Genomic DNA, 15,841 nt, shown 5'->3' on the forward strand with positions numbered 1-15,841 from the left:
GTCTCTTGATCAGTTTTTCAATTTATGTGTTGTACTCCTTTTGTATAAGAGTTAAAAACATGATTAAGACTTTGTTCCTGCTGTTCACCTTTTCACCACCACTGTAGAAAAGACAGAGGGAGTTTGATGACTACATCAAAGACAAGTACATTACAGCCAAAGCAGACTTCAGAACACTCCTGAAAGAGACCAAGTTCATCACCTACAAGTGAGAAACTTCAGAACATATATATATTTATATGTCATATAATTCATTTTTATTATGTCTGATTTTGTTACATCTGTCCGTTTGTTTCCAGATCTCGTAAATGGATGCAGGAGTCCGAGCAACACTTGTCGGACATCGAGAAGATCTTACAGAAGGACAAAAGGTACCTGGTGCTGGACTGTGTGTCAGAGGAGAGGCACAAACTCCTCATGGCGTATGTGGAGGAGCTGGACCGCAGGGGGCCTCCTCCCCCTCCTACTGCCTTTGAACCTGCGCGCCGCTCCACCAAGTGATAACTCGGACACCTCCCAGATCTCCATTCTCCAGTTCTTGACCCCACACTACCCACCATTCACATAATAGACTCTCTCAGAAACTGTCAAATAGATTACTCCAGTCCTAAGGTTCATAGTCAAACTTTTGAAAGTGAAAGTCTAAGGTGAGCAGGGTCATTTCCCTTAGAGCGATTGTATGGATTGAGTAAACCGACCCTAAATCAGTACATAGGAATAATTGGTAAAAGGGATAGTTCACCCAAAAATGAGAATTCTGTCATCATTTACTCACCCTCATGTTGTTCCAAAAATAATTTACATATTGGGATGAACTATCCCTTCAAGGGCACATGGTACACACCTGTTTGTGTGTTTCATGTGCAGCACACCCAACTCATGCCATCGAGAACATTATCAGATAATGACCAGTCAAATCAGGTGAGCATAAGACACAAAGTAGCTATTTGGACCAACAGGGAGGGTTTTTCTGGACATATGTCCCGGTTATCTCCACAATGACACCTACGCTTCATCCGTCCAGTCTAAAGCTACATTATGACTACAGATGTTAGAGAATCTGACTTGTGTTTGGGTAACAGTTCTAAAGGGTCTGCTGGTGCCTGTCGACCTGTTTCCTTCCATCAGCCTGGTCTACAGTCACCTGTCGCGGTTCCTGATCGCTCAGCATGAATTCCGTTCTCAGCCTCCCATCGTTTTCTCCACGCCTTTGAGAAACTGTGATTTGTTGAAATTGGGGGAACCTCCCGGTTTCTGAAACATTGTTTTGGTGACTGTAGTCACCCACAGGGATATTCAAGAATTACAAAAGCTTCTCTGTGCATTTGTCATTTTAACAGACTGTTTGGTCGACATGTAAAATGTTTCTAGATGATGAATATGTATGGCTATGTATTCATTCATTAGCTCGTTTACAATGCGTTTTGACGACTGTATGAACACTGGCAGTTGACCATGTCGATTCGTCATACGGTTTAATTTAATTGTTCAGATGTTTCTTAAAAAAAGATCTTGTTTTTTGGACTTGCTTTATGTACAGCTGAACTTGAATAAAAGTAACCCATGTTTTTTACTAAGATGTGTCAGTCAAATATTTTATTAACAGTCATAACACACACCAAAAAAACAGAGCTCCCTTGTGGGTAATGTATTAAAATGTATTTATTACTCTACACACATGCATTTTTCAAAATATTTATCTTATCACATTTTAATTCCGTAGAATCTTTGAAAATGACAGATTATTAAATAACAGCTAAATCATTTTCTTAAAAAAAAAAAAAGATTCTTTTTGATTTGCTTTACGTACAGCTGATATATTTTTTTCTATATTATATTTACTATATATTATTGAGATTTTACTCAAAAGCATTTTCTAAATACTTTCTTTTGTATTCCGTAGACACATTTAGATCTTAACATCCTGAAGAACAACCCTGTTAACAAAAAGTGAACAAATAAACAAATTTTCATCATATATAACATTTTTTTATTAACACTATTGGCAGGAAAGAGCTATGCACAGCTTTTCGGTATTGTTATTGTCTTGTTGGACCTGTGCACAAAAACATAAACATACACTGGTTTCTTTAGCAATCATATCTTCTAATCATTCTAATATACAGTACATTATACTGAATTTTGACAGTACAAAATAACAGCTAAATAATTTCTCTATTCAAGCAATTTTCTTATTTTTCTCTTTTCAAGAGGAGTAAAACATAACAATTAGACAAAGCACAATTGATAAATACAGAGTATCCATGATGATTTCAGATGGAGCTCAGTTCAGGTGAGGTCTGATCTGTAGTGTGTGTGGTGGTGTTGTTTTTTTTTTTTTCTCATGTTGATTTTGACACATGTTAACACTGTACATGGACAGGAGAGTCTTACTGGGTTCCTTCCCTGGGAACCTGATGTTCCCAGGGCACAGGGTCATTTTCATGCGATTGGGAACCAGTCTCCCTCTCTTGCCAAAACTGCTCCACATCTTGCAGTACTATCCCATCCTTGTTGGTTGGGCTCTCCTGTTTTTCTCCACTCTGGCTTGTTTGCTCCTCTGTTTGCCCAGGCTGATGGGGAGGCAGGTGGGCTGACATTTCAGGTCGTGGGGTGGGAGACTTTGGGGCGGTCGGGGTGTGCGGCCCTGGCTTGTTTTTGGGCGGTTGCTTGCGGAGGGTGAGCCTACGCCAGAGGCCAATGTAGCCCTCCCTGAACTCCTCGGAAAGGGCGAGAACGATGAGTGGGTTGACCAGAGAGATGGAGAACATGAGCAACTGGGCAGAAAGAGTGAAAAGGACTGGCGGGAAGGTGCCCTCGGTTTCCAGGGCATGCCGCATCCACACCCAGGACACCCATTGCGGGAGCCACATGGTGGCCATGGCCACAGTCAAGCTGAAGAGCATCAGGGTCAGTTTGCGGGATCGGATCTGCGTCCGCAGGTTCTGGGTTTTGCTGGATCTGCGCTGGCACCGTCCATATGCCCTCCAGAAGTAGAGCAGGGCGAAGCTCAAAGGTGTGCAATAAGCCAGAAGAGGGTACGCCTTGACGTACACGGACATGAAGTCAAGGGCATCGGCTGGCACGCTTTGCACACAAATCATTCCACTTGCTTCTCTTTGGAGGGTGGCGAAGAGCCATTGCGGTATGGGGACCGTGCATGCCAGGAGCCAAGAGAAGAGCAGGACCACCAGGATGGTCTTCAACCGGAAGGTGACCTGCTTGGTAGGGTTGCTGACGTACCTGTAGCAAGCTTTGGCCATGATGGCCACGGTGAAGCTTTTGGCAGCCATGCAGGAGTGCAAGAACCAGTCACAGGTCTTGCAGACAAATAAACCCAAGGTCCAAGTGGCACGGGAATAAGCAGCAGCCTTAAAGGGAACAGCAAACGCCAGGACCAGACCATCAGCCAACATCAGGTTCAGAATGAGCGCGTTGATCAAGGACAGCTTCCCTTTACGTGCGTTGGTGATCAGGACTCCCATTGCTGTTACATTCCCGGTGAAACCGAGGACACAGATGATTCCCAGGACCACTGGAATCAAAACCCGCAGATCTCCCTGATCCAGGTGCTGATATCCACTTCGCTCCAGAAACGAGCGCCTATCCACGGAACCGTTCCCGTCGCTGATGTTGACGCCCGGTGATTTCTCCATGTCCACAGAGATGGATGGATAAATAGAGATGAAACAGGGCAGGTGTGCAGTGCAGAGAGAAAGATATTCTCTCTCAAACTTTCGCGCACTTGCCGGAATCGATGTGTCCACGCGCTATGCTCTCAACTCGACCGCGCGCTTATCCAAAGAGTCACGAGCGCAACAGTGCTGCCACTTTATAAGGGATGCTTTGATTGACAGGTGCCGTCCCAGCTGACACAAGGCGTTTCATTTTGCCCGTCCTCCCGAAGTTAATTAAAGTGATTTGGGGTAATAAGCACTGACTGACTGCAACACACTGTTACTAATAACTCCTGCCTAGTTATTTCCTCTATTGTCACTGGAAATGATGGATTCTTTTTATTTCCTGTTGGAGACAAAGGACTGATGATTGCAAATGGTAATATAAAGAAGTTGAATTTTGATGAGAGTATTACGAACAGAGTGGAATTTTTGCCTCAGCAACACACTTTGTTAGAACAACTGAAAAAGTTATATAGACCATAGTAATTCATGTGCATTCATATTAGAATCTGTATGAAAATACATGAATCAGAGCTTAGTTACATTTCTAATTAAGTGAATGTACATTAATAACTCTATTATGCATATAATGTAATAATATGTTTAATTATATGTAATAAATATGTTAATGTAAAGTGTTTCCAGTATTCGTTACAATTGGGTATAGTTGACAAATAACATTGTCGTGAGCATATTCAATAAAGATTTTCACATGTAGTCTAGGGTACAATGGGGCTAAAGGTCTACTGGGGAAAAAGCACCTTTGATTACATTTTTCCCCAAAACATTAAACTACACAGCACTTTCCTGAACACCCGTTTGTCAGACACTGCAACATTTTCCTGATCCATGTGTGCAATGTCTAAAGTTTGTTTTTGAGGTCATTTGATCTAACATTTCACAACTTTAAAGATATTGCCGATTTATATAGCTAATGAGAATCCCAGAAATTAGCACATTTGTCATTTTAAAGGCGATTAAATTAAATCAAAAGTTTTTCAATAACTGTCCAGTATGTAAAGGGTTAGTGTTTGGTGTAAAAAGCCCCCTTGTTGCTAAAGGCCCCCCATAAAACACATTGGTTTTCTTATGTACGGGGAATATATTTGTTATGAAGAATGTTCAAAATGGGCTCATATTGACTGATCCAATCACAATGGAGTTTCAGTTGTTTATAGAATAATTAAGATGTTATGAAATGGAAGAAAAAAAAATTTAATAAACAAGAAAGTTTTTAAGAGTTTTATTTTTGTTTGTTTTGAAAAAGCATTACCTTAAAGGGATAGGTCACCCAAAACCGAAAATGTCATAATTTACTCACCATCATGCCATCCCAGTTGTGTTTGACTTATTTTCTTCTGCAGAACACAAATATTTTAAGAAGAATATTTCAGCTCTGTAGGTCAGTACAATGCAAGTGAATGGTGGCTAGAACTTTGAAGGTCCAAAAATCACATAAAGGCAGCATAAAAGTAATCCATAAGACTCCAGTGGTTTAATCCATGTCTTTAAAACCCATATGATAGGTGTGGGTGAGAAACAGATCAATATTTAAGTCCTTTTTTACTATAAATCTCAATTTCCTCATTCTGAAAGTGAAAGTGGAGATTTATGGTTAAAAAGGATTGAAATATTGATCTGTTTTTCACCCAAAATGATTGGATTGTTTCAGAAGACATTCATTAAACCACTGAAGTCTTATGGAGTACTTTTATGTTTCCTTTATGTGCTTTATGGTGCTTCAAAGTTTTGGTCACCATTCACTTGCATTGTATAATCCTACAAAGCTGAGATATTTTTCTAAAAATCTTCATTTGCGTTCTGCAGAAGAGAGAAAGTCATACACATCTGGGATGGCATGAAGGTGAGTAAATGATGAAAGAATTTCCATTTTTGTGGCAACTATCCCTTTAATTTGTTACTCAGAAAAGCATCTTGCTGTTTCAAAAGAATATGCAAAGTAGTTGCAGAAGTTGTCAAAATTAGATCACAATAAAAGGAAAAAAATTAAGCTCTGTTTGCAACAAAATTAACAGTCAGTGATACCAGCTTGGTGAAAAGGTCATTGCTGTGCTTTATCGTGAATGATGCACGACTGTTGACCGATCAGCATACAGGAACACAACAATCTGGTTTATAATAGCTGTTCACAGTTATGAACACACAAATCAATGGAACTCTGTACTATGTACTTAACTATTTGATACATGTACTTAATATGTGCATACATGTTGTTGCATTGTAATTACATTTAAAGTACTTGTATTTAATTACATTTGTAGTTACTCTGTTAACTTGACCCCTAACCCAACCCTTAACCCAAAACCTAACTCTAACCCCTAATCCTAACCCTACCCTTACTCCTAAACCTAATTCTAACCCCTAATCCTAACCCTAACCCTACCCTTGCTCCTAAACCTAACTCTAACCCCTAATCCTAACCGTAACCCAAACCGAAGGATAAGAAACAGACAAGATATATTTTACTTAATCTTTCTTTTTATTTCAACGTCACTGGAAATGATGGATTCTTTTATTTCCTGTTGTAGACAAAGGACTGATGATTGCAAATGGTAATATAAAGAAGTTGAATTTTGATGAGAGTATTACGAAGAGTGGAAGTTTTGCCTCAGCAACACACTTTGTTACTCCAACTCCAACTCTAACCCCTAATCGTAACCCTAACCCTACCCTTACTCCTAAACCTACCCGTACCTCATCCTCAGTAGCAGCAAATGTGGGAAGTTTGCAGAACAACATGTAGTTACACAGTAAATACATAGTCTTGTACATATTTAATGTTAGTACATAGTAGTTAAGGCCACCTAATATAAAGTGTGACCTTTGATTAAATTATCATTGATTAAGTTAAATGGTAGAATATCAATTTATAATGTTCATGGCCTATAAAATGAGCACATTCAGAGACCTTCAGTCATATGCTTGATTTGCTTTGACTATGCCTACTGGATATTTCAGCTGCATCAGTTTTCGATCTTTGTACACGGACAGCAAAAATGGCCTCGTCTTGAGACCAGCTTTCTGAAGGTAGTTCTGGTCAACCAACAGATTAGACAGGATCTTTGTTGGTGGGTGGAGGTCTCCCACCAACAAAGATCCTGTCTAGTCTGTTTGTCTTCATTGACCAAAGACCTGCTGTTGAACACCTTTGTCAAGTTTGGTCCCATCTGCTCTGTGCAGAGACAGAGTGACCAAATACTCTCTGGGGTACAGATTTGTCAACTTCGTACACCATGCCCATGCTAACCACGCATTGGACACGCTGATGTTTCAGCCCCTCTTGGGCAAGCTGATGAGACTGCTGTGGGCCCAGCGCAGTTCCACTTTTCCGGCAACATCTGCATCAAGGGCCTGGCAGATGACATCTGTCTTCAGGGACATTCTGTCCTGCAGAGTCATCTGTGATGAATGAATCGAAGGGCTATTATTCTACCTTTGAGGCTGCCGAGAGGGCCATCAGGAAACTGCATGGCATGATGCTGAACGACCAGCAAGTGTCGATATGCTATTTCAAGAGCTAAATAAGGTTCCAAAATTGCCAAATGGGTAGTCTGTGATTGTGATATATTTTGATATAATACAATATAATAGTGAATAAATTCTATTTGTGTTTTTCGATCATAAAGGTAAAGTTTTTTTACCCTATAGATTAATGGTCTAAAAGAGGAATTTATTTCTGTAAATTTGCTTTTAAGTTAGCTTGTTAGCTAGTTCTATCGTTATACTGACCCAATCACTATAATAACAAACCATGTATTTCACAATCCAGTGGCAGGGAAGAAAGAAAATAAATGGAAAAGGGAGAAGTTAAATCAGTGGAATGAAGAGAGGATGAAGGGTGCCATAAATGGGGATAAAATGATTTTTTTTTTTTGGTTAAGTAAATATAGAAGAAAAGATTAAGTGCTTTCTATGTTGAATAAGTTAGTTTAAGCTCGATCTTGAAAATATTAAGTAAATTCTACATTTGTCCTCAATTCAAAAATGTAAAAATGAATGCTCTAGCTTATGAGTAAATATGATTTATGGTTGTTTTTTTATCTTTACAATGTGTCATCCTTTATTATCAATTTTAAAGTAGGAAAACTTATATTTATTTGGTGTTCCAATTATGCTTGAATAATAATTAAGCTTGCATGGTTTCACTATTTTCACATTTATTTACACCATTTTTATTGTTGATTTTGCTAGTCAAACTTACCCATTCAAGATAAAAAATAATAAAGAAAAGATCTGATGATTGTTACCGTCATCCTGTTTTGTGGAGGTCTGCCTGCTCAGATCTGAATCTTGTTTCTATAGCTAAAAATGTGAGGTGATGTTGTCCTACATGCATTGAGCTTTCCTATGGAAGGTTTCTTTGTTATGTGGTACATGATTACACAAGTCTTTGTAAGGTGAGTGTAAAATGTGAAATGTTTTAATAAAATGTTTATTTAAATGTTACTAAGTTTATACAAGTACCATAAACTGTACATCAGATTGTAAGTAACTGCATTAACTAAAATATTTAAGTTAAATTTGCTCATTTATTTTAATCAATATTATGTCATGAAGTTGAGTAGATTTAACTTAATTTTAACCATTAAGATTTACTTAGAAAAAAAATGTATACTTGTGAAATAAAAATTAAGTAAATTTAACTAGTATTTTTGTGGTGTATTTGAAATAAATACAAACCCAAAAGTGTTCTAAATTGACTGAAATGTTAATCTAAAATAAAGAGTTTTATTGTTATTATGCATTTTATGATTGCATTTAGAATTATTAAAGGAACTACGGTCCCCCACTTTGACAATAAAGGTGCCTCAGTTTGTCAGGTACTTTTGGAAGATTGATATTTGGTTATAATATTTGTTTCATGTTTTTGTATTTAATATTTCTTCTCTTTTACGCCTTATAGTGTACTGGACATCATTAGCCATTTAAAATGGTGTCATATGAGGGGCTCAACCATTTGGCACGTATATTAAACAACGCGAACGATAAATTCACCTATATTCGTGTTATTGCTTTACTGTATTCAGAGAAGTGGAGAGATAGTTGGGCATTTCTCTTGTGCTGGCTTACAGGACGACACAATGCAGCAGCAAACGCGTGACGCCATTTTCATGGCAAACACATACACTGTAAGTTCTTCTGCTGAAAGACTACAGTGAAAGTATCGGCAAAGAAACCGCGTTCCTTCCTGCAAATGACACCAGATACGACAGCTAGATAGAAGGACATTGAGCATATTTAATTTCAATTTTATAAAGCGTGTCTTTGAATTGCCACCAGAGGGCGCCATTGTTTATCCCCCTCTTTCTCTCGCTAATGCTAACCGAGGCAAACCGAAGGATAAGAAACAGACCAGATGTATTTTACTTAATCTTTCTTTTTATTTTAACGAATTCCATTAAGCATAAAGACTGCGTGGCAAATCATTGCATGTCGGTACATTCTGAGCTATAAAACTTTCATTAAGAAGTTACAACTGAATTATTTTCAGAAAACAACATTGCTAGTTTATTTTTACATAATAAAATTCCCTGATATCATTTCACCTTCACGTCATGTATAGGCTACATCATGATACCGGCATTCCTGTCATCCTCAAGTTAAAGTGACACCACTAAACGAGGACAACCATTTAACAGTCTCAGACATATGCAGTATTACGAAACAGGTTTGTTTTGAATGAAAAAGATGGCATCTGATGTTATACAGGTTCATTTGTTGGAACAGAACAGCATTTTTTCCCATCATTGGCCCATTAGATGACATCATGCATGCATTAATACCATTCACCTGGTACTGCACTTGAAGAATAATAATAAAAAACAGGGTATACTGTAAAGTTATGAGCATACTGAGATTACATGTAGACTAGAATGCAAAATTCAAGTGCTTCAATTCTGTGTACTCAAAAACCATGTCGCTGCAATTCTTCACCCTTCTTACACAAAGCTATTCTTCACATTTCTTGTAAAACATTCACACTTCACAACCCAAAATACCACCCTTCCGATACCCCCCATCCCCCCCCCCATCGCCCACATATGAAAAGAAGGCACCACAGCTTATTAATGGTTACATGAAAATAAGAGGACTAAAAAGGACAACATGAAATTACTTTTTGACTAATGGAACTGACTTTTACTTCAGCGCTCCTATAAAGAGGACCAATCGGATCGCTAGGGACTGTGATTCAGGTCATAGATTGTTTGTTTCGTGATCAATGTTCTAAAAATACACAGCCGGCATAGAGTCACATTCATAGTTTATTACAGGTCAGTCCGACACTTCGGCATTGTGATCCGAAGGAAATGAACATCCATTATGTTTGTTATAAAGGTACCCCTCTGTTTTCGATGCCAGGATGTTGATGAAAGATTCCGTGAAAAATAGACCAAGGGTCAACTTTTATGCAAAGTTCGCTGTTCGAATTTTGCTTTATTAAAGATGCTAAACTTCAGATTATGTCAGTGACAACGTACATTTGTCCTGCTTTAAAGAGTCACGCATTTCCCTGCAACAGAGAAATGAATAAATACAATAAATAAACAGTTTTAAGTAAGAGTTGGCCTAGAGGAAATGCAAATACTTCACAAAGGAAGATGGACTGTGCAGAGCATGCCGCTCCTTGTTCACTCAGCATCCATATACAACATGGCCGTTTCATTCAGGATCAGAAGTCCTACATTTGTCCATACTTCTCCCTACTTCATAGATAACTTCCTTTCTTCCATTAGGAACAAAACCAGCACAATCACATGCTGCAATTTTCAAAAGGGTGGCTACAACGCTCTCTTTCTCTTCGTGAATGTGTGGAGGCAGTGCAGTTGTGCTAGTTGACCTTATCCTGGAATATGTAAAGGTTATTGGTGGCCGCCACTGCGATGATGTTCTCAGATGGATGCCAGGCGGTGTGGAGAATTTTCTTGCTGAAGTCCAGGCTGTCCACACTGATCTCGTCTTTGCGGCGTTTACCACCCACGCACACCTTGCGGGGTTTCAGGATCGCCCGAGGCTTGCTGTTCTCCCGAGATGCCTCTAGCGTCACATCACGCTTCGTATTGCGGTCGAACATTCTGAAGAAGTTGTTGTAAGAACCAGTCATGATCACACTGGAAATGAAGGGGGAAAAACATCAACAATATTCAATAAGTTCTCAACAGAAGCGTCTATCTACAGCTCGTATCAGTAAAACACTGACCTGTCCGATCCATTCCAAACACATTCAAATTTGTCGAAGATGCAATCATTCTCGTACAGCGAGCAGAGCTTACTTCTTAAGTAATCGTGCACCTGGAGGATAAAACTGGTGTTCAGTAAAAATTGTTTATGACATCTCAAAAAACTGAAACTTAAAGAGTGCATAACTTTTAAGACCCCATGAAATGGTTTGAGGAGCACAGTTTTCTTTCCTGTGTCAACGTATTTCCTATTGAAACAGGAAGCGGGGGTGGACCATATCGAAGATCTAATCTCTTTTTGTTTATGTAGCCAATAGCCTTTAGTTTACATTTCACAGCCTGGCTTTACACACTTTACACCTCATATTATGGACGAAACCACTGAAGATTTCAAAATTAAAAAAAAAAAAAAAAAATCCAGCAACATTCTTCACAATGAATTGATAGTTGGGAAAGTCAATTAAGTACAATCATTAGTGCAACAGAAGACACACTGACAAACCACAATTTGATGCTTTCTATTGCTAGTTAGAGGTAGTTAGTATTTATTATTTAGGGGCCGAAAACGTTCTCATAAGCTGGGTTTCCAGCCACGTATTTTTAGCAAATTTTGGGATATCGCATAAAAAATACTGGATGGAAATACCAAGATATGAATAAAATCTCCAAAATGCTCGCTCAAGGTGAATAAATGTTTTCATTGAATAAAAAGACATGCACATAAACTATGATAGAAACACATTTACTGAATATATTCCTATAGAATTTATTTAGGAATATAGGTGCACATCAGAATAGTCATGTGACTTTGCCTCAACAAGCCATGTGAAATCATAATTCGCTCAGAGAATATAATCACCTTGCATCTCAAATGTTGCTCTGGTTATTCTGAAATGATGGGAGGAAAGCCTGTCATCAAAATGATTGGCTACTATTAATAATAATTAATATAATTACATCCTCGAAATGTCTGACATGCTTTCGCTCCCAGACATAAGGCATCTGCACTGAACGCTAGCAAACATGAAGTTTGTAAGAGCGTTTTGTCTGCGCACTCTAAACCACACGTAGGAATTTATTACATTTAAAAAAAGAGCTAAAGTAGCTTCAACTTCCATTTTCATTCAGGGGCGGTACTAGGATGTGATCTTTGGAGGGGCATTTTGATCTTTAGGGTGGGCAACTGTTTATCTCTTTGTCCGACTTTTGTCCTCCTTGATAATTTAGCATGGGTTGGTCCCACTTGATTGTGTTTTGGAGTTGGTTTGGGGGACATCAGAAGTTTCAGGGGGTGTACGAGGAAAATCTCGGGGGTAATGTTTTTATTTCTATTTTGCACCAATTTCCCCAAAAGTGACAATATTGCTCTCTTAAACACATGGGATGGAAACGCAGCTTTATTCGCAAATTGATTTAAATATATGGTACTGTAGGTTTGCGGTGAAATCACCCAATACTTTACCTGATAGGTCTCCAATGGTTTGCTCTCCATGTTGAGATCCCAGACCTTCACCGTCAGGTAGTCACGTGTCATCAGGTACCGCCCACTGTGGCTGAACTTGACGTCAGAGATGGAGGAGATGATTTCAGAGAAAAAAGAACGATTGCTTGGATCTTCTGGCTCCTCAAAAACTAGGTATGCATAAAAAGAAATCAAGTAAAGAAGACATGTTAGCTTCATAGAAAGTTTGAAATTCCACCTTGAGTTTTAGAAATTATGCTGCGTTCACGGCGTGTCAGAATTACTGTACTATGGGATGGCAACTTGGAGATTCTACTTGGAGCTGTTCACATCCTGAGACCTCAAATGTAATTTGTTTCTATGGCAACAGTCACAATGCAAAAACTGCTTTGTTGTTGATAACAGCAAAATATTTAATCACTACATTAATTCATTAATTCACCTCTATATAGGGTTGCCACCCGCCCCATAAAATACATAAATTTGTCCCGTATTTTAAGCTGGTCTGATGGTGGCACTTTGAAATCGTTCAAGATCTTTAATTTAACCTTGATATTTGTTGTAAATTTTGCCTATGTTGGGTAAGGGGCCTTCTGAAAAGTCCACATATTGTGCTAAAACATACTAACACTGTGGAGGGTGTGGTAAGGGACCATATGAAAAGTCAACACACCCAACTAGATGGCAACCAAACCCAAAAACTTGACCCTATTTACTTTCTTGGTAATACATGTTCCTGGTCTTATTGTAAACAAAATCACTGGTGCAAGTTATTCCAAAGAACAAAAAGTTTGTCTTCACAATCTTTCAACATCAAAATGTAATAACTTGCTCTGCCTCTGAAACAACTTTCCTTTTCAAGCGGGAATCACCCTGCCTTTTTATTTGCCAGAGGCTATATGCACTAAGCACAAATATAGTGTCAGATACTATTTGCACCCCTAATTAAATACTAAAATACAGTATTATTGTGTTTATTTAGAGTCCCACAGACACCCTATACCAACACCAATGACTAAACCTAACCCTTACCTTCCTTTTACAAAAATTTACCATGGTTTTACTATAGTAACCATAGTATCACCATGGTTTTTGGTAGTAAAATCATAGTAACCACAAAACTCGTAACACTAAAACATCCGAAATGTTACAACAAACTCACCTAAATCTCACGGGGAGCTACTTTTCTCAATTCCTGTATACATCAGATGGAACTAGGGTCAGAAATGAACTTTTCCATTAAGGGACATTCATTGATTTCCAGCGGAATTTTTTACCTTTACAAAGGGCATTTTTAAAATCTATTCTAACCTTATAAAACGACCCTGTCATCCTTTTATGTTATAATTAAGTCAATTTGAAAAATGGCATGTTTCAATAATTACAAAATTGCATGATCTGTACATTGCATATTTAGGAAACAAGTTGAAATACTGGCTTCTCTGAAAACAATGCTATAGCCAGTATATTCTACTTTGAAATGTCCGTTCCGGGCCGGAATTTCTTGTGTTTTGGCCTGTGTGATCCCACCCACTGCCCATTTCCCAATAGTATTTAGACACCCCGGGTTGCCAGATTGGAAACAAGTTAGAGGGAACACACAGACCGCTGCAGCCATGGAAGCCAGCAATACATCTAGCTAACATTGACAGAGTTATAAAAAATCCACATGAGTTGGTTTATAATTTGCAAACAATAAAAACATTGCAAAGGTATACATTAGCTGATCAACTTACGGTGTAAGTTGCGTGTCCTCAACCTGGCAACCCGCGTGAGATTCGAGTCTGGATAGGAGGCGGCGGGGGAGACAACTCTCTCCAATATTTTGAATTTGGACTGCAGTACCCATTTTAAACACTTAATATCAATGTTACATATTGCTCCTTTAATTTAATAAATATATAACATCCATCCCTCCTGTACTTTTGGCTTCTAGCTGGTCAGGAGGCTTTTCATTTCAACAGAAAGATGCATTAGTGAAATGAGCCGATGGGCAAGGAAGTAGGCTTAAAGCACAGGGAGTGACAGTGTTACTTATTAGGACAGTATATTTTGAATAAATGGTCCGAACGGTGACATAATTTAGCGTGTGAGCACGACACCAAACTGATGCAGAGCGTGAGAAGAGGAGTGCCCATCTGTGCACGTTTATGGCATGAGCATCCACCACTGACTCGACAACATCTGCACAACGGACGGCAAGAAACAAATAATGCTCAGCGAAAATTCCTATGAAGATCATGATGTATGTATTTTGAGCTATATCAGATGTTATTAATAAAACAACAACAGGAACTCTTTGCGGGGACAATCTTTTTGCCCCCATATTTTGAATTTCAGGGGTATTTTGGCCCAGAGCCCCCATTAATTTCTGACCCTGGATGGAACACTAGTGAGATAAAGTTGAGAGATGTAAATGGTGTTCAAGTGTCTCTCTTCACCATGCAGCTGGTACACAAAGCATTTTTGCTATTTCTGCCATTCTTGTCAGATGTTCTGCATTATGTGTAATGATGGAGCACCAAGATATGAAAGGCGTCAAAACTATAGATCGCTTCAATGTCATGCGCTTGCAATGTTAACAGCTTTGTTTTATAAACAGGACTGTAACCACAATAGACATTAAGGGGGACATGTCCTGCCCTATATTCACAATAGTGCTCTACTTATATGGGTTACTTCCATGGTTGATTATGAAATTATTGCATTTGCCCCCCACCCCCAATCCTGAATTTGTGGTTACATCCTTGCTGTAAAGTGAATAAAAGTGTGCAGGAATTTCCCGCGCTATGAATGTGGAACTTGCGGGAATTATTAAAATTGTGTGCAATACCTGCAATCCTGGGTCGAATTTCAGGCTCTGTATTATTATAAGTAGTATTAAAGGATATATTAAGAATGGAGACAGCAAACAGGATGGGAAAAAGTGGGACAAAATGCAGAATCGAACCCGGGACGTCTGCACAAATAAGTACATCCACACCGTTGTTACACCCCACGCCACTGCAATGACACTGGGGGTGCAGTTTGTCTATAATTTCTGTGTTTCCGCCAGACTTTTGGAGTGCAAATAGCCATGCTGTGTGGCAGGTGCTATTTACAGTTTAAATAGTCACTCCATTCTAATTTTTTTACCCTTCCTCTTCAACCACCTGGCTCCATTCTGTTATGTAACACCCACTTTTCACGATCCAAGTTCTGCCCTACATTTTCTTCTCGTTGACTATGCTCTTTCAATCAGAGATGCATCACATTACTAAAAGTTAAATGCATTTTTAATGCTGTTTCATGTTCAATTTAACATCAAGCAACTGGCTCTTTCAAAGAAAGTTTCTCTGAATCAGTTTCACTGTTTACTTCCCAACATATATCAAATGCGCCCCACTCACCAGGGAAATAATACACCTGTCACAGTAGAGAAACCGATATTTATCATCATATACCGACTCAGTCGTGGATAAGCCTCAGATGTGTCGGCAGGTGTCTCCAGAGTGGATGAA

The 15,841-nt window shown here is 38.8% G+C and overlaps 3 protein-coding genes across 5 annotated transcripts in view; 1 reads left to right on the plus strand and 2 right to left on the minus strand.

The window, feature by feature from the left end:
- Positions 1 to 1,566, plus strand: part of LOC127412580 (transcription elongation regulator 1-like) — a 37,856-nt gene extending 36,290 nt beyond the window's left edge. For both annotated transcript variants that reach the window (XM_051649044.1, XM_051649046.1), the window contains 2 exons: positions 108 to 208; positions 300 to 1,566. In XM_051649044.1, coding sequence (XP_051505004.1) covers positions 108 to 208; positions 300 to 501 — 303 coding nt within the window. In that variant the 3' untranslated portion in view covers positions 502 to 1,566. The remainder of the gene's footprint in view (positions 1 to 107; positions 209 to 299) is intronic.
- Positions 1,567 to 2,390: 824 nt separating this feature from the next.
- Positions 2,391 to 4,141, minus strand: LOC127412584 (G-protein coupled receptor 151-like). Its single transcript, XM_051649054.1, has one exon. The coding sequence runs from the start codon at positions 3,654 to 3,656 to the stop codon at positions 2,391 to 2,393; it is 1,266 nt and encodes a 421-aa protein (XP_051505014.1). The 5' UTR covers positions 3,657 to 4,141.
- A 4,938-nt stretch (positions 4,142 to 9,079) lies between these two features.
- Positions 9,080 to 15,841, minus strand: part of LOC127412583 (serine/threonine-protein phosphatase 2A 55 kDa regulatory subunit B beta isoform-like) — a 98,231-nt gene continuing 91,469 nt past the window's right edge. For both annotated transcript variants that reach the window (XM_051649052.1, XM_051649053.1), the window contains exons 7-9: positions 12,342 to 12,511; positions 10,900 to 10,991; positions 9,080 to 10,810 (exon numbers count right to left, since the gene is read on the minus strand). In XM_051649052.1, the coding sequence (XP_051505012.1) occupies positions 10,531 to 10,810; positions 10,900 to 10,991; positions 12,342 to 12,511 (542 nt within the window). In that variant the 3' untranslated portion in view covers positions 9,080 to 10,530. The remainder of the gene's footprint in view (positions 10,811 to 10,899; positions 10,992 to 12,341; positions 12,512 to 15,841) is intronic.

The sequence above is a fragment of the Myxocyprinus asiaticus genome, chromosome 22 (assembly GCF_019703515.2).
Source record: "Myxocyprinus asiaticus isolate MX2 ecotype Aquarium Trade chromosome 22, UBuf_Myxa_2, whole genome shotgun sequence".
NCBI classification, from domain to species: domain Eukaryota; kingdom Metazoa; phylum Chordata; class Actinopteri; order Cypriniformes; family Catostomidae; genus Myxocyprinus; species Myxocyprinus asiaticus.